This window comes from Rhinatrema bivittatum, chromosome 4 (genome assembly GCF_901001135.1).
Source record: "Rhinatrema bivittatum chromosome 4, aRhiBiv1.1, whole genome shotgun sequence".
Classification (NCBI taxonomy): domain Eukaryota; kingdom Metazoa; phylum Chordata; class Amphibia; order Gymnophiona; family Rhinatrematidae; genus Rhinatrema; species Rhinatrema bivittatum.
The window spans coordinates 161,528,895-161,553,827 of NC_042618.1; the positions used below are offsets into that span (position 1 = coordinate 161,528,895).

General features: G+C 45.3%; 1 protein-coding gene across 3 annotated transcripts in view; it reads left to right on the forward strand.

Moving 5' to 3' along the window:
- Positions 1-24,933, forward strand: part of SLC16A3 (solute carrier family 16 member 3) — a 91,446-nt gene that overhangs the window by 50,244 nt on the left and 16,269 nt on the right. For all 3 annotated transcript variants that reach the window (XM_029599033.1, XM_029599031.1, XM_029599032.1), the window contains one exon: positions 24,073-24,316. In XM_029599033.1, coding sequence (XP_029454893.1) covers positions 24,094-24,316 — 223 coding nt within the window. In that variant the 5' untranslated portion in view covers positions 24,073-24,093. The remainder of the gene's footprint in view (positions 1-24,072; positions 24,317-24,933) is intronic.

Consider the following 24,933-nt stretch of genomic DNA (forward strand, 5'->3'; position numbering starts at 1 on the left):
TGAGTGCAGGCAAAGATTGGAACTGAAGCTTGAATGCAGTTAAGGATTGGAACAGGAGACTGAGTGCAGGCATAGTCTGGAACAGGAGCTTGAGTGCAGGCAAGGACTAGAACTGAGGCTTGAGTGCAGGCAAGGACTGGAACTGAGGTTTGAATGCAGGCAAGACACAAGAAGGATAGCACTGACAAGGTCAGGACACACAGAACAAGGAACACAGAACATAAAGGCCCGAAGGCACACTGGGCTAAGGAGGCCTAAATAGGCTGTAAAGCAGGGAGGACCTAGATAGGCCACAAAGCTAGAAAAAGCCTAGATAGGCCACAAGGCAAGACAAGGAGTAATAAGGTTGGATGGCCACAAGGCAAGGCAAGGCAAGGGGTCAGGGCAAGGAGCCAAGGCAAACTTGATGCAAAGACACTGAAGCAGGGAACAGGCAGGGTTATGTAGGGCTGAGGCTTGGGTGTGGTGCAGGCAAGGAGGAGTTTGGCAAGGCTGGAAACAAGGTTCGCTGAGGACTCCTGGTGGCTAGGAGGCTGCAGCACAGACTGTATTGGATGAGCTGTGAAGAGCTGATGTGGATAGCACAGAACGGAGCTCCAGGGAGACCTCTGCTGGCGGGGAGGTGTCATAGTTAGGGTACAATGAGTCTGTGTAGCAGGTGAAATCGTAACAGGACAGAATATCACAGAATATACTAACATGGGAACTTACTTCAGGAGAACACATACAAAATCAATTCTACTGCATGTGTTTTGTCTGGGGAAGTAAAACAAGTAGGATATGGAACTTGCTAGATAATCCTGATTACATCACTCCAATTGGACATCTCCACAGTGGATATACAGTAAGAGTTTTAAAGGATTTGTCCAGAGAGGGGTTTCAACATGAATTCTAGCCCCCTTTCAAGACGAGAAGGGCTGGAAGTCATTCAGTCCCTGCCCTAAGTGTAAAAATGGCTGCTTGCTCAATATTTGAGGCACATATATTAATCACTATAAATTTAGTCAGATAAAAAGAAGAGTATTCGAAGTGATTTTTGTGAGTAAAAAGCATTGTACCCACATTACTCGGCTCTCTAAAAATTGCCCTCAATATAGTTAAAAGTCCATGTATTCTGTAATATACATACTTTACCTACATTGAAAGGAGGCATTCTCTGGGGCATATTTAGGTTGGAGGAGGAAAATTGGGAGTGTAAATTACATTTTCAAATTTACATGCATAATTTTAGGCAAACATTTACCTGCAGAAAAAGAAGGTGCAAATGACCACATATACAGTACCTTGTACTCATAGCAAGTTTCAAATCAAAAGTATGCATTATATTTATCCAAATGCAGACAGCTTGAAAAAATGACCCTGTACATTCTAGTACTTTAATTGGCCATCTGGGTCTGAATATTGATGAGGAATGCTGATAGGAAAAGATTTATGTGAAAAATATATACCCTTCTACTTTTGGAGAGCATATTTGTCTGCTTAATTTAAGATGTTCCTCTTTTGTGAAGTGGGTTTCTTGCAAAAATGCAATATGATCTTTGAGGATCTGGAGAACATGTTTACTTAAGAACATAAGAAATGCCATATTAGGTAAGACAAAAGATCGTTCTAGCCCAGCATCCTGTCTTTGTTAGTGGCCAATCCAGCTCACATGTACCCGGCAGGATCCCAAAGAACCAATCCATTTCTTGCATATAACCAAGGATAAGCAGTGGCTTTCCTAATAATGGTTTATCCAGGAGCTTGTCTAGACCTTTTTAAACCCAGCTATGCTAACAGCTTTCATCATATCCTCTGGCAATAAATTCCACAGTTGAATTGTGTGATGAGTGGAAAAATATTTTCTCCAGTTTGTTTTAAATGTGTTACCTGTTAGATTCATGGAATGTTCCCTAGTACTATTTGAAAAGGTAAATAACTGTACCCTTTTTACCCTTTCCACCCTACTCAAAATTATATGGAATTCATTTTATTTGTTTCTTGTTTTGTAATTTTTGTATTTTTATATTGTTTTACTGTTTTAAATGTAAACTATGATTCTGTCATTTCTTGCAATCTGCCCAAAACAATAGTTTTTGAGTGGGGTGGAATATACATTTTTAAATAAATAAATAAACAAGATCTGAATTCCCTTGTTGGAAGCTGGACTATTGATACTTGGGAACCCTACCCTATCATTGAGAAGTTAGTCCTACTGCCTTCAAACTGGAATTATCTCATTCCCTAGGGATACATCCACTATTCCATCTATCCTTATTAAAACGCTTCATTGAAAATTCCTTTCCAGGCTGAGGCCAGGTACCTCCAACCCCATTTAGTTTGGCTGTCCTGAGGAATATCTGGTCCACATTATCGGAAATTTGAGAAAAATTAGGAGCAAGCTACCATAGCTAATGGGTTGAGTATGCTGTGAAACAGAAGAAAGCTCTTGGCAACTGGCAGGGATCATCAAAGTGCTGGCAAAATAAGAGCTTTTTATAGGCAATAACTCCAGAACTCAGGCCACCTGCAGGTGGGGACTACTGTTGGGGAAGATGTTAGTGGGGTATGAACAAGGGGAAGCTCTGGGAATGAAAGTCCAGAGCCCTAGCAATAGAGTTAACCAGCAAGTCAGAAGCAAACAAGGCCATGGACCATGGGAAGTCAAGAAGGCAACCTGTGATCATTCCTGCCCTTTGGCGAACCAGGTTGGCCCAAGTCTAGTTAAAAGAGATTGCTGGTAATCAGGAAGCCGTTTCCAGCATCTAGAAGGCTACCTAAGCCCTCTAGCGAATTGAATTTCCTGTCTTCACAGCTAAGTTCTGAGTCTTGTATTCCTGGCTTCAATTCTTGCATCCTGTCTTGACTCCAACTGTACTCTTGGCTTTCATGTGGTCTAATCCCTGCCTTCAGTCTTCAGTTCCTGGATCTTGCCTCTGCATCAGCTCCACTCATTTCTTTCCCATCCCTCGCCTTGCTATGGCCCTTGCCAGTTCTGGATTTGAGTATCCAGCTCTGACTTCGGTTCTAGCTAACTTTTATCCCCTCTTGGGCAACCTGGCCTCCATCTGTGAATACCTTTTGTAGGCAAGGGAGCCTGACTCCCCCCCCCCCCCCCCTTTGGACAGGATGGAAACATTCTGACCCAAACTCAGCTGATTCCATTGCTCCAGGGGAAGGAGCATTCCCCGAGCAATGCATTCGTGGGAGAGGAGGACCTCATCTATACTATTCCACTGGATAACTCATTAATCAAATGTCTATATTGGTTCTGCCTCTTCCTTGCCCCTAAATATCTTTATTCAAACCATAGTGAATGTTCTTTTGTTAGCTCTGAATAGAACTATTAACAACAGTTGCTATTTAGAAAAGCTCAAATATGTGCTGCTGTTTGCCTAAGATATACTCAGAATACCTTTATTTGCATCTCTTACTGATTTTATTAAGCATCATAAGCTGCTAGGGTAGTCTACAATGCCTGTTCCAAATCCAGCTATCAAATAAACACGATATCACTTCCAATATTCATATTGAGCCATTTACTATTATTAAATAACTTCATAAGATGATTATATCTAACCAGTTGTTTGTTTTTATTTATCTCAATTAAACAAAGACTGAATTACCACCGAACATGTTTTTTAGGAGAGAAGAGGAAGGTCTCATATAAATTCATTGTATCACTGCATCCAGCAGTGTATGATAATTTTAATCACGAACCAACCTCTCGTGATTAAAATTATCATACACTGCTGGATGCAGTGATACAATGAATTTATATGAGACCTTCCTCTTCTCTCCTAAAAAAAATGTTCGGTGGTAATTCAGTCTTTGTTTAACTGAGATAAATAAAAACAAACAACTGGTTAGATATAATCATCTTATGAAGTTATTTAATAATAGTAAATGGCTCAACTTGAATATTGGAGGTGATATCGTGTTTATTTGATAGTAGTATTATATCCCTCGAAAACATATTAGTGCATCGTTGTTGTGTTCCAAATCCAGGACATCCCGTTGGTAAAAGCCATACCAAAGATTATCGCATTTAGGTGGCTTACTGGTCCTCCATGTCCCCTCCTCCCTGACAGTCAAATCAGTGGTAGTGCTGGTGGGCCAGCAGTAATGAGGACACAATAAACGGGCACTCCTGGTCTCTGCAGCCGTTCCTCATCCTATGTGCCTGGATTACAAAGAAAGCATGCACCATGGATGAAGAGCAGCAGAGAGGATGGAGTGGGGAGATGGTAATGCACCACACCACATGAACTCCCTTTTTAAAATTCTAGATCTGTTCATGTGTGCCCAATATGAAATTCAGTCAAATCTCCTTTTATGTATGGCCACTTTGGAAAAAGCAGGACATAGGAAAACTTAAAAAAAAAATACAAATACCTAACCCACTTTATACAGTGTTAGGAAAGCTTTTTCTAGTATTTGTTTTGTAGAAAATTGATGGTGAACACTAAGCCAGTCTGACTCTTGGGTGTGCACAATTTTGATTTATGGCAAGGAATGTTTATAGTCTGCAAGCAGAGTGTAAATGCAGCCATGGTGATAGACCACACAGCACCCCAGAGTGCTTTCTTTCAGCACTTCCTACTCGCTGACTGCCGGAAAAACTGTCAACAATTATATCAGCCAGTAATAAGCAAGTTCAACAAAAAAATAGTTTCATAATTCTCTGCAAAATTAAATTTGGTAGCCCTTTTGAGGTGCATTTTCAGCCAACCAGCGAGCATAAAATTACTCACTGAATATATCCAGGTAAATCTGTGTTAGCTGCTTAAGTCTAACTAGTCAGCTACCAGGTGCTATGTGATCCAGCAGGTGCTATGTGATCTAACATCATGGCTGTGTTCCCAGTTTGCTCATGCACCATTACCCTTTCTTGTTATAAGTGCTCCCGCACCAGTTCTTAATGTTTTTCAAGTTTGCCCGTTGCAATCGTTCTTGCTCATTCCGCGCTTCTTTGGTTCATTGTATCCCCTCCCCCTTTCCCCTGTTTTTTGTAATTTCCATCCTTAGTTCGCTGTAAACCGATATGATGTCTCCACTAATATCGGTATAGAAGACTCTTTAAATAAATAAATAAATATAAACATCCCCTGCTGTAAATCTTGCCTCTTTCTGATACCTGAATAGCTTTAACCAGATAACATAAGTTGTGCTTGCCAGGGCAACCAAAGTTACCTGACTCTCTTTACCCAGCTTCCCTGGCAAAAGATAAACATTCCTCTCACTCTTCCTCATTTTGTCTGGTTAAAATGTAGCCAGTGAGAGGTGGGAAAAGTTTTCATGTAAATCCATGAACTGCGCGATGATGGTAATTAGTAAGCAATAGTAGCTTGTGAACTATCTAATGTTTGGGTTCTTGCCAGATACTTGTGACTTGGATTGGCCACTGTTGGAAACAAGATACTGGGCTTGATGGACCCTTGGTCTGACCCAGTATGGCAAGTCTTATATTCTTATGTTCTTAAAGTTATCTGGCTTATGCTTCCAGCGCTGCCTTTCTTAAAGCAGCACTGGAGGTGCAAGGAGTGGGGCAGAGGGTCCCTTGCTCCCGGAGGTACAATATGAGTTATGGGGGGGATGGAGAGGGCATGGGAAGGGGGGGGGGGAGAGCTGCAGTGTTGTAAATCAGGCAGGGGCAGCCTGATTTTTTTTATTTTTCAAAACACCAGGTTGAGGGGGTCTCTGTAATTTTTAAAGGATTTGGGGGGTGAGAAGGGCATGGCTCAACAGGGCCTTTATAAGATATTTAGGGGGGAAAGGAAGGGATGGCTTGCTGGGCCATTTATTTATTTGTTGTTTTTGTAATCATAGCGCTAGTTAGCTGAATATCTTTAAAGATATCTGGTTAAGTAGCACGTTATTCGGCCACACAAGACTGGATAACTTTAGACCTACTCAGAAGCCGGATAACTCAACCCATCCCCAGAATGATCCTGAAATGCCCCTTTGCTATCCAACTAAATTATAGCTGGATAACTACTTATCCAGCCATAATTTAGTCCATTTAAATGGATAACTTGTGAGTTATCCGACTAAATGGCTTTTGAATATTGACCTCAGAAGCCTAAACCTCTTGAAAATTGGCCTCAAAATCTTTACTGAAACTGGTGGCAGGAAAATCAAAGTTCAAAACAGTGCACCAGATGGTAGTGTGCTCCAGAAACACAAAAATCCCAAACTCCAAAAAAGTACAACAGTCTCTTTCACACACTCCTTCCCACAAAGGTAAGCTCTTTGGGACAGGTACCCTTCACCCTGGGCCCTCCCAATACCTTTTGAGTGATGCAGGTCTTTCCAATTCCTTTCTTTCTCTTGTCTTAGGTGAGCTTTGGGCTGATTTGATTGATCAGGCAGACTGTTCGCCCTGGCACTCTAAACCAGCAGATTCTGTGGAATTATTTTCTTTAAGGGGCTCCTCAGACTCTGAACCTTTCTCAGGAACGCTTCTTCCAAACACTCTGGAAATTCTTTCCCCTTTCAGGTACCTAGGCCAAAGAGAGATATAATTTCCTCAGGCCCTGTCCTCTCGGTGGTGGGACACAGCCCTCTCCCTCCAAGGACCCTCCACAAGGAGAGACACCTGCTCCCTCAGCCCTATGCTAAGACTGCTTTTGAATTCTCCAAGTCCTGGACCCTCTCCCCCTGCAGCCCATAGGTGCAAAAATATTATGCACACGTACAACCCCTCCCAATGGGGAGTGGCCCACTACACTAATACACTGATTTCACACGTAGGGGCAGGGTCCAGATGGAGAGCTTTGACTTAACATTGCTGGCAAGCTGACTTGTTGAAATCCCATCAATGGGCAATCGCTGCTAGTTAGGGGCAGAATTGGGCCCCCCGTCATAGTAGTATAAATATTCAACTTTGTAGAAGTTTTCTCCAGCATCGCACACGATGGGTGTTTCAGTAGTGCATTCTCTGGCTCTGTTTGGGACTGTTTCCTTTGGCTCGCTGATTTGGGTACCTCTCAGCAGCATTGTGACTGGTGCCCATTTCCTAATGTGTCTGCGCCAGTTGCTTTCAGCATCAACAGCTGCTGCTTCACAGAAGGCGTCCCAGCACGGATGTGCGGGTGCCGGGAATAACCGGGCTCCCGCTGCATCCGTGTGGGCGCCGCCACCGCCATGCTGGGCTTACTGGATTCGGGCAGAGGGAGGAGGAGCCCTTCTCCCCCCCTCCCATGGCGGCTGGCTGTAACGGCGACGGAAGCGTCTGGCCGGCGCCACAAGTGGGAGCTGGGGTGCTGCTGGTGATGTTGCTCCCTCCGGTTGGCCTGGCATCAGAACGCACCCCGACGCCAGGCCACATGGCTGGCCGGGGGGAGCGACACAATGACATCGGCAAGGGGGAGGGACCGGCGAGAGACTTCAAACCCGTCGGATCCCCTTTGTTCGACCTTTTCATCCTTGACCCCCTGGTGCATCGCGTCGCGATTCTCTCTCACTGCTGTTAGTTGGGTGCAGAGCGGTTTTCAGGGGATGAGTGGATGCACTGGCCCGCTTGGCTCCATTGAGGTGCCGCTTCCCGGCGGGAAAACAGAGGCACGGGTGGGAACCAGTGGGAAGGAGGAGGAGAGCGGTGAGCGTGCGAAGAAGCGTGCTGCTGAGGCGGGAGAAAGGCAGCGCTCCCTCTCCCAGTGCGCACCGGTAGATGCAGTCCCGACCTCTTCTTAGCCAGGAAGGAGCTGCGCGGCCGCCCTGGGATGGGGAGGGCCCTGAAGCACTTCAGTCCACTGGGGGAGGCGGGCGGAGGATTCCAGCCCCCCGGGACAGAGGGCATTCTCCCGGCTCAGCACCGGCTTTTGCCGCTGCTGCTGCAAATCCGTCTTCTTGGTCTCATCAGGTGCCCTGAAATAGCTGCCACCAGAGCTTATGCTATTTCCCCGTTTGCTAACTTCCTAATAGAGATGCACATGAGCACTGCACACTGCTGCTCTTTTGCCCACCCCATGCCCTCTATTATTAGGCAACAAAGAGGGCACGGAGGCCGTGGTAGGGTCCCAGATTCCAACTTGTGTGCGGGGAGGAGGGGAAATCAGTGGAGAGATCTGCATGGGCTGAACCCCCAGATGTTTACCTGCTGGCTTATGTTTGGATCAGGAAAAATAGAAACCCAGGCCATGAGAAATTCAAGGTAGACAGAAATGTATTTATCGAAGTTCTGGAAGGGAGTGTAACCAAATCAAAACGCCAAGGTATTTTATTATCAGATTCTGTGCTTTCACAAGTGGATGTGGTACAATTGTATTTCAGGAAAGCTTTTGATACTTTCCCACATAAGACATTTGTTAATAAAAAGAGCAGCCTGGGGTTTGGGCCCCAAAGTGATGGACAAGATTAGAAATCTGTTGCTGGCGTACAGTCCCATTCTTCATGCCTAAGGTGGTCTTGGAGTTTCATTTGAATCAGTCAGGGACATAGAGGAGTATCACCTCTTGCGTCCCTTGGATGTCAAGAGATGTGTTGTGCGGTAATTGAGGGTTTCAGAAACTTTCTGGAAGATGGATCATCCATTTGTCCTTCATGTTGAAAGGAAGCAGAGCAAACCAGCTTTGCTGGCTACGATAGCTCGCTGGATTAATGGGGTGGTCCCGGCCACGTAGTTGGATTCTCCGGCAGGCTGGGGTCACTGCAGGAGTATATATTCTGTGAAGTCAGCTTGCTCTTTCTCCATCTGCAGGCAGTGTGGTAGAATCCACTTGGAATAGGCCGAACCTGGATCCATCCTTCGACGGTGCGCATTTGGTGCCCAGGTCAGCAAGGCTTCTGATGCAGGGGTCTGGACACGGCCTTCCCCTGGACATGGCCAATGGTCACCTCGGGGATCGGGGAGCGCATGACAGAGGGGATCATTAAATGGGTGCAGACATTCGCTCGAACGTCTTCAGTGGTTGGGTGTGCAGAGCCCGGCACAGTGTAGCCCCCGTTCACGTGCTTGGACACTATTTTGGGTGCTTATGAGAGGCACAGTGGATTTGCAAAGCTTTATTATGATGGGGCCATTTTTGTGAGGAATGGCCATTAGGTCTGTGTATCTTGGGGAAGATAGGATGTCAGCCTCAGGCTCACAGGAATAATGGCATGGGCGTTAACTCCAAGGCGAGCTCGCAGTCCTTTCACAGCGAGCAGGAGCAAGGCAGACTAGCCAAGCACACACAAATCCCTTGCGGCTTTTGTTGGACGTACAACTGGGGAGCCTGTGCTGCTGCTGATTGCGGATATGGGTGCTTCTGTAATTGGTGCCCAGCAGCTCACCCAGGATGCAGCTGAGTGGTCGCCCTGATCCTGGTGAAGTGGCAAGCGATGCCCCCTGGTCAGCATATTAGAACATAAGAACATGCCATACTGAGTCAGTCCAAGGATCCATCAAGCCCAGCATCCTGCTTCCAACAGTGGCCAATCCAGGCCACAAGAATCTGGCAAGTACCCAAAAACCAAGTCTATCCCATGCTACTGATGCTAGCAATAGCAGTGGCCATTTTCCAAATCAACTTAATCAATAGCAGGTAATGGACTTCTCCTCCAAGAACTCATCCAATCCTTCCTCAAACCCAGCTACACCAACTGCACTAACCACATCCCCTGGCAACAAATTCCAGAGTTTAATTGTACGTTGAGTGAAAAAGAACTTCCTCCAATTAGTTTTAAATGTGCCACATGCCAACTTCATGGAATGCCCCTAGTCCTTCTATTATCCGAAAGAGTAAATAACCAATTCACATTTACCCATTCTAGACCTCTCATGATTTTAAACACGTTAATTTGCTGTGCGGTTTTCGAGATGGTTTCTTATCCCCCACACAAGTCAGCTGCAATCCTTTATGGTGCTCAATGCCCCTTCGGCGCACATTCTGCCAGCATTGTCAGGGAGAAAGTCAGGAGGGAGGTTCAGCTGGGGTGAACGGATGGCCAGCTTTCGCTGAGCCCCTGTTGGAGCATCTTGTGCTGTCCCTGCTGGCAATCATCTCAAGCAGTTATCTACTGCTCGGTTTCCATTTCGAGGGGTCTTTCTGTGTTAACAGATGTCAGTCAATGTGATGCTGGATTTCGTACATCTGTTTTGAAACATTCAGTGCCTTCCTGCATTGGGCAACCTCTGGTTCTCTATCTGGATGATTTCTTGTTATAGGAAAAGGAGATACACCTGAATGGGTTAAGCTGTCTGACACATTTCAGGAGCTGTTGGCGTACCTTTGGCTGAGGATAAGCCTCAAGGCCCGGTAATGGTACTTACCTTCCTAGGGATTAAGGATGATTCCACCATGGAGGGTCTGGTTTGTGACCAGCACCATTTGCAGATAAGCAGGCCAAATAGGGAAGACCTAGCTTTATGGTCTAAGTCCCTACTCTAGACTGGGAAAACGGACTGCACAGATCAGTATTTCGCAGGCAAGGGGGGGGTAGGGTGTTCTGGGGCCTGGCCAGGGATCCCTTGCTGCAGCATGATATGTGGAGACTGCTGACCCATGACCTCTTGTTACCACCTTAGCTCGTCCTCTCAGCTCAACATGCAGAGACCAATGACCTCTTGTTACTGCTTTGGAGCATTCTGCCCATGGTAGCAGGGGCGAGTTCAAGACTATGCTCTTCCAGATTGCCTTCGCGCTTGCAGTCCTTGGAGCCCTGTGCGTTAGTGAGCTATAGAGCCATTGTGGAATGCATCGTAGCTGTGAGGCTTGCCGTGGTGGGACGTCAGTGTCTCGAACAGCATGCCATGCCTAGGATTGAGACAGTCCAGGACTGATCAAGGGGCATGTGGTCTGGTCATCAATTGGACAATGTCAAGGGGCCTTGGGGCCACCTCTCAGCTTGTGGGCTATGGGCGCTAATGTCATATCCAGGGATTGGGTCTTGATGGATCGACAACCGGACATGTTTGTGAGGGGCTCTGGGAGGGCCTGCTGCTTGATGGCCTGCTCAGAACCCCTCTGGTGAAGGCAGACATGATGTCTGTAGGGGGACTCATGGGGAGCAAAACCCTCAATCCTACTTTGATGGAGAGAGTGAGAAATCCCGCTTGGGCAGAGAGAATCTGAGAAATCCCGCTTGGGCGGAGAGAATCTGAAAAGTCCTGCTTGAGCGTAGAGAATCTGAGAATTCCCGCTTGGGCAGAGAGAATCTAAGATATCGGCACCTATCGGCCTTGCCTCGTGGTTACAGCTGCAGCTGTGACTCTGTGTTTGACCTTATGCCCAGAAGGGGATGACGTGTTTGTTTTTTCAAGAAAAATTTGGCAAAGGCTGGGCTTCAGAGGGTATGTTTCGGTACTCTTTCATTCTGCATCGGAGCCACCTCTGTTGCTGTGCTTGCCAGTCTCCCACATCCACCACTCAGTGTTTGGCTATGAATGATGAATGCCAGGCTCTAGGAACTGGCCTTGGCGGATTGACAGCCAGGCACTTTTGAGAGGGGCTAGTGAAGTCTGCTGTGTAGCGGCCTGCCCAGGACCACTCTGGTGATAGCGGTCACGACGCCTATCCGGGGGCTCGCAGGAAGCGAGACCCCCTCAGTTCCGCATGGTCTCAGGTATACACCTTGGTGGCAGTGACTTGTGATGCGGTGTTGGCTTCGTGATGCTGAACACGATCAGAGACGACTTGACCCGCATTGTCTCAGCATGGCCATTTCCAAAACATCTGCTGGTCGAAAAGTATACCCTGGCGGAAAATGTTGGGTATTGGATGGTGGGGAAGATACCGTGTCAAATTCAATCGCCAGATAGTCCAGACCATTCAACGCTTGGGCGGATATCATCTGAGGCATGTGTAGGCTGACATGCATTGTGCAGAATTGTATGCTCCAGTTGGAGTGCATTTGTCAAATATGGGAAATGACTTGTTTCTGCAGGCTTTGCAGAGGGTATGCACTGGTTTAATGCAGGAGCCATAGCCATTTGGTATGGGGGGAGTCCGTCCCATGTGGGTGGAAGGGTACTTCCTGGCCCACACATGACAGAATCCCTATTGTGGCGGTGACCAAGTTCTGGAAAGCTATTGTAATGCTGGAGGCTGTAAAACAAATCAAAGAGGTACCAGTAAGGAAGAGAGGGGCCTTGGGGCCACCACTTGGCGCTTGGCCACGGTTGACGAATGTCAGGCCTGGGGATTGAGCCTTAACAAATTGATGGCTAGGCATGTTTGCAAGGGGCTTCAGTGGGGCCTGCTGCATGGCGGCCTGCCAGGACCCCTCCAGTGATGGCACTGCGCTGCCAGTTGGGGGCTCATGAGGAGCGAGACCACCTGTTGGAAATCTGTCGTGAATCTGCTAGGGAGTTAGCAATCTGTTATATCTGTTAAGAAAGCTGGGCGTTAGATGGGAGGAGCAATCAGAATGAATGGCCCCTAAGAAGGAGGAGTCAACTATCTTGTAGTGTCTCAGATTCTGTTATATTCCGCTATGCTGGGAGTTAGCTATCTGTTAGGGTTCTCCGTGAGGAGTTAGCAATCTGTTATGAATCTGAGATAGTAGTGGTGAATCCCTGGGCCGGTGGCAGATGACTGTGCACCCGGGAGGATATCCCGAGAGGGACCACCAGCTAGGCTTGAGTATGGAGACAGACACACATTAGTTCTTTTATTAACAGGTTTTGGAAACCACCAGAGGTGGCAGTAGTGAGCGGATATGCCCGGCAGGGCTGTAGTTCCTCAGGCACTGGAACCGCGATCCAGGATGGCTGAGCTGTTGAGAAACTGTAGAAAGTGAGTAGGTAGAGTAGACAAGGTTCATGAACAGAACTAGATGACAAAACTCACATATGGTCTCAAGGAAGCTCAGGAGCTGGAAAGGTTTAGGCCCTCGAGGAGCGAGTACCTGGTTCCAGGGAAAGCTCTGAGAGAGCAATGGTAACTCACAGTTGTTTGTAGCAGCGATAGCTTCCAGGCAGTAGAGAATCTTCAGAGTGTCCAGGAACATGGGCCCTCGAGGAGCAAGTACCGGTTCCTATCTGTAATCTGAAAGTAAAGAAAAGAGCGAGGCCCCCGAGGAGCGGGTACCTCTGGTAAGTCTGAGGAGGCAGAGTAGCTTGGAGGAAACGTAGCCGAATCCGTATCCAAATCCTCTCCTTGCTAACTCAGTTAGATACAGGCCGATACAGTACAGTGCGCTCCATTGGCATTTGGATGCGTGTTTTGGACGCGCTAGCTTTACCCCTTATTCAGCAAGGGGTAATAGCGCGTCCAAAACGCGCATCCAACCCCCCGAACCTAATAGCGCCCGCAACATGCAAATGCATGTTGATGGCCCTATTAGGTATTCCCGCGCGATTCAGTAAGTAAAATGTGCAGCCAAGCCGCACATTTTACTTTCAGAAATTAGCGCCTACCCAAAGGTAGGCGCTAATTTCTCCGGGCACTGGGAAAGCGCACAGAAAAGCAGTAAAAACAGCTTTTCTGTGCACCCTCCGACTTAATATCATGGCGATATTAAGTCGGAGGTCCCAAAGTTTAAAAAAAAAAAAAAATTTGAAATAGGCCCGCGGCTCGTGGGTTGAAAACCGGACGCTCAATTTTGCCGGCATCCAGTTTCTGAACCCGTGGCTGTCAGCGGGTTCAAGAACCAATGCCAGCAAAATTGAGCGTCGGCTGTCAAATCCGCTGACAGCTACCGCTCCTGTCCGAAAAGAGGCGCTAGGGATGCGCTAGTGTCCCTAGCGCTTCTTTTAACCGCCGGGCCTAATTTAAATAAATTTATTTACAGTATCACGCGCACAGGAGAGTGGCCTGTGCGCATGCCGCTCGCCCGCTCTCCCGCGTTTTTACTGTATCGGCCCGTTAGTGAATTAGAGACCTTTAAATATTGGAAGCGGATGACGTCATCTCAGGGGGATGCCCCTGAGGTTTGCGCCCTTGCTGGTACTTCAGTCAGAGCGTGCGCGCGTGCCCTAGGTCATCCGGAGGGAGTCGCCAAAGAGGTAAAGAGGGTGGAGTGAGGGCATCGAGCAGCGACGGACGCAGCACCACCCCTCCCGTTTCCACTTGGGCAGAATGAAACGGAGATATCAACACCTGCCCTGTGGTTGGGATTAGGCAGTGGTGGCAGGACTCGTCACCTAAATTAGACTCCCCTTTAAGGGTACTCTAATAAACAGCTGTGGCCATTTGCATCACAGTATTGACTCATGTTTTCCTTGTGTGTGTGTAATGTTGGGTGTCCGACCTGAATGGGCAGGGGCGGGACAGAACCACGAGTGTCTGGGCTGCCCAGTTAATGGAAGGTGCCCTGGCATGGATGTGAGGGCACCGGGAATAACCGGGCACCTGCTGCATCCATGCAGGCGCCACCAGCACTGCACCGGGCTTACCGGATGTGTGCGGAGGGAGGGGGAGCCCTTCTCCCCCTCCCACGGTGGCTGGCTGTAAATGCATAGGCAGCATCCGGCCAGAGCCATGAGCGGGAGCTCTTCTTCGTCATGCCGGGGCTTTGCTGGTGATGTTGCTCCCCACAGTTAGTCTGGTGTTGGGCACGGTGACGGCATCAGAATGCATCCCATCACCAGGCCACATGATTGGCCAGGGGAGAGACGCGATAACGTTGGCAAGGGTGAGAGACCAGCAGGAGACTTAAAACCTGCTGGCTCCCCTTTGTTCAGTCTTTTCATCCTTGGCTCCCGGTGCGGCGCGGTGCAATTCCCCACCAAACCCACCCTTTACTAGCCAGTATGAATTGTTAGCAAATTATTGCTGTTCATTGTTATTCTGTTGCGGCAACAGCAACCAAGTCCAGGAAAGACTATTGTAATGTTGGAGGCTGTAAAACAAAGCAGGGAGGTGCCAGTAAGGAAGAGAGGGGCCTTGGTGCCACCACTCAGCGCTTGGCCACTAACGACAAATGTCAGGCCCGGGGATTGGGCCTTGGCAATTCAACGGCCAGGCACGTTTGTGAGAGACTCTGGCAGGACCTGCTGTGTGGCGGCCTGCCTGGACCCCTCCAGTGACGGCACTCCACTGCTGGTTGGGGGCTCGCGAAGAGTAAGACCACCCCTCCCATTTCTGCTTGGGCAGAATGAAATAGAGATATCGGCACCTGCCCTGTGGTTGAGTTTAGGAAGTGGTGGCAGGACCCGACACCTAAATTAGACTCCCTTGTTAGTAGAGACGTGAATCGAAACCGGAATCGTTTCGGTTCCGGTTCAGATTCAAATCTTAAAATTTTTATAGTCCGGCATGATTGGTTTTTTGTTTATCGGCTGCGCCCGAGCCAATAAACAAAAAACCCACCCCGACCCTTTAAAAATGACCCCTTTGCTTCCCGAACCCCCCCCAAAACCGTTTTAAAATTACCTGGTGGTCCAGTGGGGGTGCGGGGAGCGATCTCCCACTCTCAGGCCATCGGCTGCGCTAATAAAAATGGCGCCGATGGCCCTTTGCCCTTACCATGTGACAGGGTATCCGTGCCATTGGCCGGCCCCTGTCACATGGTAGGAGCACTGGATGGCCGGCACCATCTTTAAAAATGGCAGCCAAAATGGCGCCGATGGCCCGAGAGCAGGAGATCGGTCCCGGGGCTTCCACTGGACCACCAGGTACTCGTAAAAAGTTTTGGGGGGGTTCGGGAGGGTGGGGGAAGGTAAGGGTTTAGTTTTAAAGGGACGGGGTGGGTTTAGGGGTGGTTTTGGTGTGCGGGTTTTCCCTCCCTCCCCCCAAATAACTCCTGTTAGTGGACACTAACCCATTAACGATTTTTCACGATAAATCGGGGGAATTTCTATTGTATCGTGCACTCTAACGATTTTTGACGATTTAAAAAATATCGGACGATTTTTTTAAATCGTCAAAAAACAATTCACATCCCTACTTGTTAGGATGCTCTAATAAACGGCTGTGGCCATTTGCATCCCAGTTATGACTCATGTTTTCCTTGTGTGTGTGTAATGTTGTGTGTCCGGCCCGGATGGATGGGGGAGGGATAGAACCACGGCTGTCCGGGCTTCCCGCTTATTTCTCCAGCATTACAGCTGGTGCTTTCTATAGTGCTCACATCTGCCCAATTTTCCAGCACCACAGATTGTGTTCCTTTCTTCCAGCCTCATGGCTCTTGTCAGTTTCCATCAGCACCGTGTCTGATGCCCCTTTTATTCCAGCACCCTGGCTGGTGCCATTTTCCTCCATTGTATGTATTTACCAGTTTCTTCTAGCACTGTGTTTGCTTCCTATTTCCTCCAATGTCCACAGCTAGGATCAGTTTCCTTGAATAGCATCTGGTTTCCATTTTCTCCAGTACTGTGCCTGCTTCTCCGTTAACTGTTTTTGCTAAGCTGCAGCAGCAACTGGATGAAACAGGTATGCTCTTAATACATTGTAAGATAAGATACATGTTAGTGACATTGGGCTGCCACTATGAGGACACTTAAACAGACTGAAATGTAAAGTAGCTTAATGGTCTCTTGGCAACTCCTTGTAGGAAATCTATGGGAGAAAAACCTGCCTGGGTGATTTTCGAATGCTCTCCTGTGAGAGTCTGTGCTGAAGTAATACTCAGGTGTAGAGGTTTGTGACTATCTGATGCATTCATGAAACTTGTAGCCTATATTTAACACTTTACCAGCCAAGATCTCAAATGATGAAAGGGGCAGTCTAACAAATTAATCTGGCTCACTCTAATTAACTAGGCAACAATGTCCTTTTATATACTTTTATTCAGAGGTCCATATTCCAAAGCATTTAGCTGGCTAACTCAGAAGTTAAATAACTCCACCACCAAACAGTGATCTATAATTGTAAACTAATCAAAAAGTGGAACAATACTGTTCAAGCACTGTGAATTTTTTAAAATATTAAAAGTTATCTCTTTAATATGAACTTTTTTTTAATAATTTACTTTGAATTTTAAGCTACACGTTTAGTTTTTTTGAAAAAAACTTTTATCCAAAGTTTAAAAATGGTATGAAGAAAAAATTTTTTAGGAGTAGGTTGAAAGTTTCATATTCTCTTATAGGCATCCCTGCACCTTATTGCAAATATAATCATTAACTTCCAACCACCTCTGTGAATATTTTTGCCGTATGGCAACACGATTCGACTGCAGGAGGTCGTTCCGGACCCCCACTGGACTTTTGGCAAGTCTTGTGGGGGTCAGGAGGCCCCCCCAAGCTGGCCAAAAGTTCCTGGGGGTCCAGCGGGGGTCCTGGAGCGATCTCCTGCTGCGAATCGTTTTTCCATACGGAAAAACGATTCGCGTGCAGGAAGTCGTTCCCGGACCCCCGCTGGACTTTTGGCAAGTCTTGTGGGGGTCAGGAGGCCCCCCCAAGCTGGCCAAAAGTCCCTGGGGGTCCAGCGGGGGTCCTGGAGCGATCTCCTACGCTCCTGCCGTCGGGGGACAAAAAAACAAAATGGCGCCGGCGCTACCTTTGCCCTGTCATATGACAGGTCAAACGTAGCGCTGGCGCCATTTCTACAACGCACAGGAGGTCCGAGAGTAAAAGATCACACCAGGACCCTTCCTCTGGACCCCAGGTAATTTAAGGCATTTTGGGGGGGTTCGGGAGGGTGGGGGATTTATTTTAAAGGGTCGGGGTGGGTTTTAGGGTTGTTTTAGTGTGCCGGTTTTCCCGCCCTCCCCCTTCCCCTCCCCCTTCCCCCGATTTATGATTTTTTGACGATAAATCAGGGGAATTGTTATTGTATCACAGCTCTAATGATTTTGACGATTTAAAATATATCGGACGATATTTTAAATCGTCAAAATTGGCTCCAGCCCCAAATACATTCTTTTAAGGCCCCATTGGTGGTTAGTAGCCACCCAAAGATGGGGTTACACATACATTAATGAACTTTACCATATGTATAATCAGTTTTAGTGATATTGCCTTGGCACAGGGTCTTGAGTTCTTAGTAGTCAGTGGTCAATCTGATGCCATAGTGGACCATTTACTGAAAAAGGCTAACTAGTTCTCTTTCTGGAATGTGTTTATTTTTTATTTCTTGACCTGGTAATGTCTCCTTTATTCTTTTTCTTTCAACTCAGTTGGAACCCATACTGGGATTATGGTGCCATGAGCCTTCGTTCATGACTACCCCAAGATAATTCCCTCTATTTTAACAGTCACACTCCCGCCGTTCCTAGTCTGTTCACTGCAGCAACTCTCTTGAGGCTAGGAGCCATTTCCCAGGACTCTGTTCAGCACCTTGTATCATGGGGGGTCTCATTCCAGCCACCAGATGTCACCCTTAACAATGAGCATCTCACCCTCCCCATCCAGGGGCTGTGAAAGCTGCCACTGCAAAATCTCCAGGTAATTGTGATTGAAGGGCTCATGGCATTGGGATCTCAGCAACTGGTTCCCATTTCGCTGGAGGCCCAAAAGGAGATGAAAGAAAGTGACAGGTCCAAAAAAAATGGACCCCCCCCCCCCCCCCGGACATTTGCACCTGTGTTTTTTTTTCTACAGATAAAATTTCTATGAAAAACCATATACATAAATTTGTAAATATAAGCCATGCACATTATTTTTTTATCCTACCCAAAACATGCCCCAGGAATTCCTCTCCTCAGTTCATCTAAAAGTACAGACCTGGTGGAACCCCGTACGGGCTTTTAGTGGCTTGAGTGAGGGCGGTTCTCACACAGCCTGAATTTCAGCTTGGCTGCCTCTAATCTGTTAGCCTGTGCCCGGCCTAGGAAGGAGAAGGAAGATTTGTTTGCCCAGTGAGGAAACACTTCTGCAAAATGAGCTAATTATCTTTTTCCCTTAGTATGTGTTTTGGGGGAAGCGGGTCGGCCAATCCACTTCTCTGGCTTGGATGGAGCAATTTTCTTTTCCTGAAAGTCTGGTAGCTTGGGGACAGAAGTTCCAAAGTACTTTCATTGGCTCTGATTACATGACCTGGATCCAATACCTGCCTTCACCAAAATATACAGGGCTGGATTTTCAAAAGGTTACGCGCGTAAATCCTCCAGATTTACGCGCGTAACTGGCCTTATGCGCGCGTAAAACCCCGGGGCTTGCAAAAGGGGAGGGGGCGGGGCGGGGTCAGCGGCTCCTGGCACAGCGGCCATTTGCTGGTGTGTTAGAGATCGCGTGCCGGCAATTGGCCGGCACGCGATCTCTAACACACAGTGTACAATATACATATATAGTATACCCTGTGTTGTCTTTCTGTCTCCCAAAATTTTGGGAATGCTCACATTTGTAATGTGACTCTTTTATCCACCAGGACCTGGTGATAGGCAGACTGTAAATATTTTAAATAAATAAATAAATCTAAACTGTTATTTTCCTGGGTAAGTAAATTTGAAAATTGCCATCTGCATGATGACTTTGAGGGAAACACATTAAAGGGAGATACATTTTGCCATCACGTGTACTATTTTCACTTGAGTGCACGAAGCGGGCTTTGCAAATGCTAACATTTTGCATGTACTTTTACAGTTGTGAAATTTGTATTTAAATTTACATTTACGAGTTGCAGTTAAAGCCAAAAGGACATCTTTCAGAAAATGGAAAGCAGATCCATATGAGCAAAATAGGAAAGAGCATAAGCACTGGCAAGTTAGATGCAAAGCATTATTAAGGCAGGCGAAGAGAATTTGAAAAGAAGTTTGCTGAAGAGCAAAAACTAATAATAAAAACCGTTCAATTACATTTGGAAGCAAGAAGCTTGTGAGGGAGTTATTTGCGTGTCTAAATGACCAAGTGGTAAAAGGGGAACTAAGAGTTGACAAGGACATAGCGGAAAAATGAAATGAATTCTTTGCGTCTATCTTTATTGAAGAGGATGTTGGGGAGATACCTACACTGGAAACATTCTTTGCTGGTGATTTGGAGAACTGAGGCAAATCACTGCAAAAATAGAAAATGTAATTGGCCAAACTGACAAACTAAAGAGTAACAATTCACCAGAACTAGATAGCATTCACTCCAGAGTTCTGAAAGAACTCAAATATGAAATTGCAAACCTGTTACTAATAATCTGCAAACTATCATTAAAGACTGCTATAGTACCTGAAGACTAGAGGGTGGCCTATGTAATGCCAATTTTTAAAAAGGGCTCCAGCTGTGATCCAGGAAATTGTGAGCCTGACATCTGTGCTGAGCAAAATGGTAGTAGCTATTCTTAAAAACACAGTGGTCAATATTCAAAGCTGTTCATTTAAGAAACCTAGCTGGATATAACGTATCTGTATATTCAGTAGCACTGCGAAGCCACTGAATATACATGAATACGTGCACATTTTGCCGGATGAGTCTACCCAGCTAAGTTAGACCAGCGCTCTGGGGCATCTAAACTTTGACATACAGTTATATGCCCAATTCTGAATATGGGTATTTGGATATATAAGTTACAAGTTTAACTCCCTCCGCCCCCGATATGCCCAATGCACACCCTTTCTTTTTATGCATACACGTTAGGCGTATAAGGGACTTGTATGGCTAAATGGTGGCTGCGGAACATGGGCATATATTCAGCAGCCACTACTCAGCAGCATAAGTCTCACTTATCCAGCTAATTAGCACGAATATTGCCCTCACAGTTATTGGCCATCTGGCTAGACATAGCCTAATGGGGAAGAGCCAACGTGGATTTTGCAAAGGGAAGTCTTGCCTTACCAAGCTACCAGATTTTTTTGAAGATGTTTAATAAATGTGGATAATGGTGAACCAGTTGATATAGTGTGTCTGGATTTTCAGATGGCATTTAGCAAAGTCCGTCATGAAAGACGGCTCAGGAAATTAAAAAGTCATGGGACAGAATGCAGTATTCTATTTTGGACTGGAAACAGAGTGGGACTAAATGGTTGATATTCCAAAAAGAGAAAGATAAATAGTGCAGTGCCCCAGAGATCTGTATTGGGAGCATTGCTGTTTAACATCTTCTTAATAGATCTGAAAAAGGGAGCAACTAATAAGATAATCAGATTTGCAGATGGCAAAATTATTCAAAACTGTTAAAACACAAATAGATTGTGGAGCACTGCCAAAGGATTTTGTGAGACTGGGGAGAACTGGGCATCTAAATGGCAGATGAAATTTAATGTGGATAAGGGCAAGGTAATAAACATAGGGAAAATAATCCTGCCTATAGCTACACAATGCTGGATTCCTTATTAGGAGTCACCCCACCCAGAAAAAGGACCTTGGTGTCCTCATGGACAATACATTGAAATATAACCTCACTGTTTGACGGTAGTCAATAAAGCAAATAGAATGTTAGGAATGATTTGGAAGAGAATGGAAAATATCATAATGCTGAAGTATCAATCATGGTATGACCACACCTTGAATATTGTATGCAGCTTTCATCAAACCCATCTCAAAAAAGATATAGCAGAACTAGAAAAAAGTGCAGCGAAGTCAACAAACATGATGAAGGGGATGGAATGGCTTCCTTATGAAGGTTAGGGCTCTCCAGCTTAAAGAAGAGGTGACTTGGGAGAGGATGTTATAGAGGTTTATAAAATCATGAGTGGAGTGAAACAAGTAAATAGGAGTTGGTTATTTATCCTTTCAAATTGTACTAAAACTAGGGGACACATTCCCATTAAACTAAAAGGTAACAGAGTATTTTATCATTCAACACATATTCTACCTGTGGAATTTTTTGCCAGAGGACATGGTCAAGGCATCTAATATAGCTGAGTTTAAAAGGGTGTTGGATAAGTTTCTTGAGTAAAAGTCCATAAACTATTATTAGCCATGTAGACTTTGGAATGCCACAAGAAAGCTCTTTGGGATCCGCCAGGTACTTGTGACCTAGATTGATCACTAGAAACATAGAAACATAGAAACATAGAAATGACGGCAGAAGAAGACCAAACGGCCCATCCAGTCTGCCCAGCAAGCTTCACACATTTTTTTCTCTCATACTTATCATTTTCTCTTAACTCTTGGTTCTATTTCCCTTCCACCCCCACCATTAATGTAGAGAGCAGTGATGGAGCTGCATCCAAGTGAAATACCTAGCTTGATTAGTTAGGGGTAGTAGGGGTAGTAACTGCTGCAATAAGCAAGCTACACCCATGTTTATTCCCTTTACCCAGACTATGTCATACAGCCCCTATTGGTTGTTTTTTCTTCTCTCCTGCCGTTGAAGCGGAGAGCCATGCTGGTTATGCATTGAAAGTGAAGTATCAGGCCCTTTTGGTTTAGGGTAGTAACCGCCGTAACAAGCCAGCTACTCCCTGCTTTGTGAGTGCGAATCAACAGGGGTCATTTTCAAAAGCGATCGCACGCTACATGGGGGTGGAGTTGGGGCAGAGTCGGCCCTGGAGCGGAGTCAGGGCGGAGTCAGCCCTGGAAGAGGAGGAGTTGGGGTGGCAACGGGGCCAACTCTGTGAAGACATCACTGGTGGCAAAAGGTAAGGACCCTTATCGCTGCCAGTTTTGCACCAAATAACTACACCTTTTATGGTGTAGTTATTTGGTGCGAACGCTGGCAGCCAGCGCACCTCGGTGCGATGGCTGCAGGCTTTCGCAGGCCCGCCCCCCTGCCCCTCGTTACTGCTGGATTTTCTAAGGTCTGTGACCTTAGAAAATCCAGGCCTATATGAGACAGGGCTTGATGGACTTTTGGTCTGGCTCAGCATGGCATATCTTGTGTCCTGCGCAAAATTTGAAGTGGAGAAACAGTGAAGATATATCCAAAGAAGAAATGTAGCACTGAGACCAAATTAGTCAACAAACCAAAGGTGTGTGATAAAGCAAAGTCTCATTTTTAATGTGAATCCAACATCTGAATAGGTAAGAGGCACATGGTTCCCCAACACAGACCATGTTTTGCCAAATCGGCTGCATCCGGAGGGACAAATCAGATCAACGGAAAATCAATGGGCAGCTTTCACAAAATGTAACAGATCTGGCTATCCAAATTGCAGCGTTACAAAATGCTTTATCACACATCTTTGGTTTCTTTACTAATTCGGTATTGGAACAGACCCTTACCACCTCAGCACTACATTTCTTCTTTGGATATATTCTGCATCCTAACAGGTGAATGTTTAAAGGAGTTATACATGTAAATGTAACATACTATCGTAGCAAATTTCAAAAGCCATTTACCCATATTAAGTGCACTTAATGCAGGTAAAACCTATTGATCATTTAATGGCATATATTATAGCAATTTTCAAAAGCCCGCTTAAATGGGTAAAGTGCATTTTCACATTTAAACCCAATTATAAATATATAAATTCGCTCACTTTTGTATAAAAATTTTAAGCTGTAAAGCAGAGCTTCTTTTTATACAGCCTACAGTTTTATCTGTCTTCATTTAGTCTCACTTTTAGAATTTTTATTGTATATTTTAATTGATTGTTTTCTGATACCTTTGATGTAACTATTTGTCTTGTTTTATAACTGTGTTTTTATATATCATATTGTAAACTGATGCTTTGTTTTGAACGAGCATTGGTATATAAAAGCACTTAAATAAATAACTAAATAAATGCTTTTGAAAATCAGGCCTTTATGTTCTTATGATGCAAAACTATGCAAAGCAGCTCTATAACTTAGGGCATAGAAAAAAGTATGCATAATGACTTTATTTTATTTTTCCTGGGAATTTTAATTTTTTAGCAAAAAAATCAGTAGAAAAATGACTTTTATAATACAGGTGAAAAATCAGCATCAAAAAATCACTTTTTCAGTTATTTTTATTTTTGCTATAACATTGAAATTCCCAGGAAAAATAAAATAAAAACTGAAAATGAAGGTTCCTAAGTATGCATGAAGTTTTCCTCACAAGGCCAATTTCACATTAACTTTAACTACACCTTATTAAGGGGGTAATTTTCAAAGGAGTTACATGCATAAATGTAACTACTATTGTAGCAATTTTCAAAAGCCATTTACTCACGTAAAGTGCACTTATGCGAATAAATCCTATGGACGATTCAATGGCATATATTGTAGCAATTTTCAAAAGCCCACTTACTCGAGTAACGTGCATTTACACATGTAAAACTCAGTTTTACGCATGTAAATGCTTTTTAAAATCAGACCCTTAGTATATAAGGGTTTTTTTTGCTAAGTGCCAGAAGACCTCTGTTAGACACAACCCTTGAAACTTGCATCTGATTTACAAACTTAGACCTAGAATTTTTAAACATTTCCTAATATTTTCTCTGTTTCTTTCTTAGAAAACAGATAACGGTTGCATCATGGGAGGTGTGGCTATTGATGATGGTCCAACAGGTGTTAAAGCCCCAGATGGAGGATGGGGCTGGGCCGTTCTTTTTGGCTGTTTTGTCGTCACTGGCTTCTCGTATGCCTTTCCCAAAGCAGTTAGTGTTTTCTTTAAAGAGCTAATCCGGGATTTTAACATTGGATACAGTGACACAGCCTGGATTTCCTCCATCTTGCTGGCCATGCTTTATGGAACAGGTAAATAATGAGCACGTGGAAGACAATTACAGTAATTTCCTTTTGTCAATTGGAGATGCATTCAGCATATCTGAAGCACTAAGACAGACTTCCCTCAAATTGAATCACTATGCAATATGAGGTTACACTTCTTTTACTGACTCTTCTTTTAGATTTCAGATTCTAATAAGGTGAGAATAAAAAGGTAATGTCAAGTAGTGACAATAATAATGGTCTTTAAGGGATATACATTTTCTGGCTCTGCACAAGTTCAGCATATGAAGAAATAGATGGATATGACAACAGAAACTGCATCTATTTTTATGAAAATAATGAAGAGCAAATTTGATATATCTTACAAACTGGTAATTTAAGAAATAGTTGAAATAAATGAAAAGCATTTTATAGAATAGAATTTGGTTTCATATGTCAGTTTTACAGTGCTGTACAGTCAGGTATATTTTCAAAAGCATAGTTGGGATTCACGTAGATAGCAAGTGAGTTGTTACATGGGTAGATTGGCTGAATCTGCATAAATTGGTTTTCAGCTGCCTGAAAGTTTAGTTACATTAAAGAGGCATTCCAGGGTCATTTCAGAGATGTGTTTGGAATCTACCTGCATACATCTAAGTGTCAAA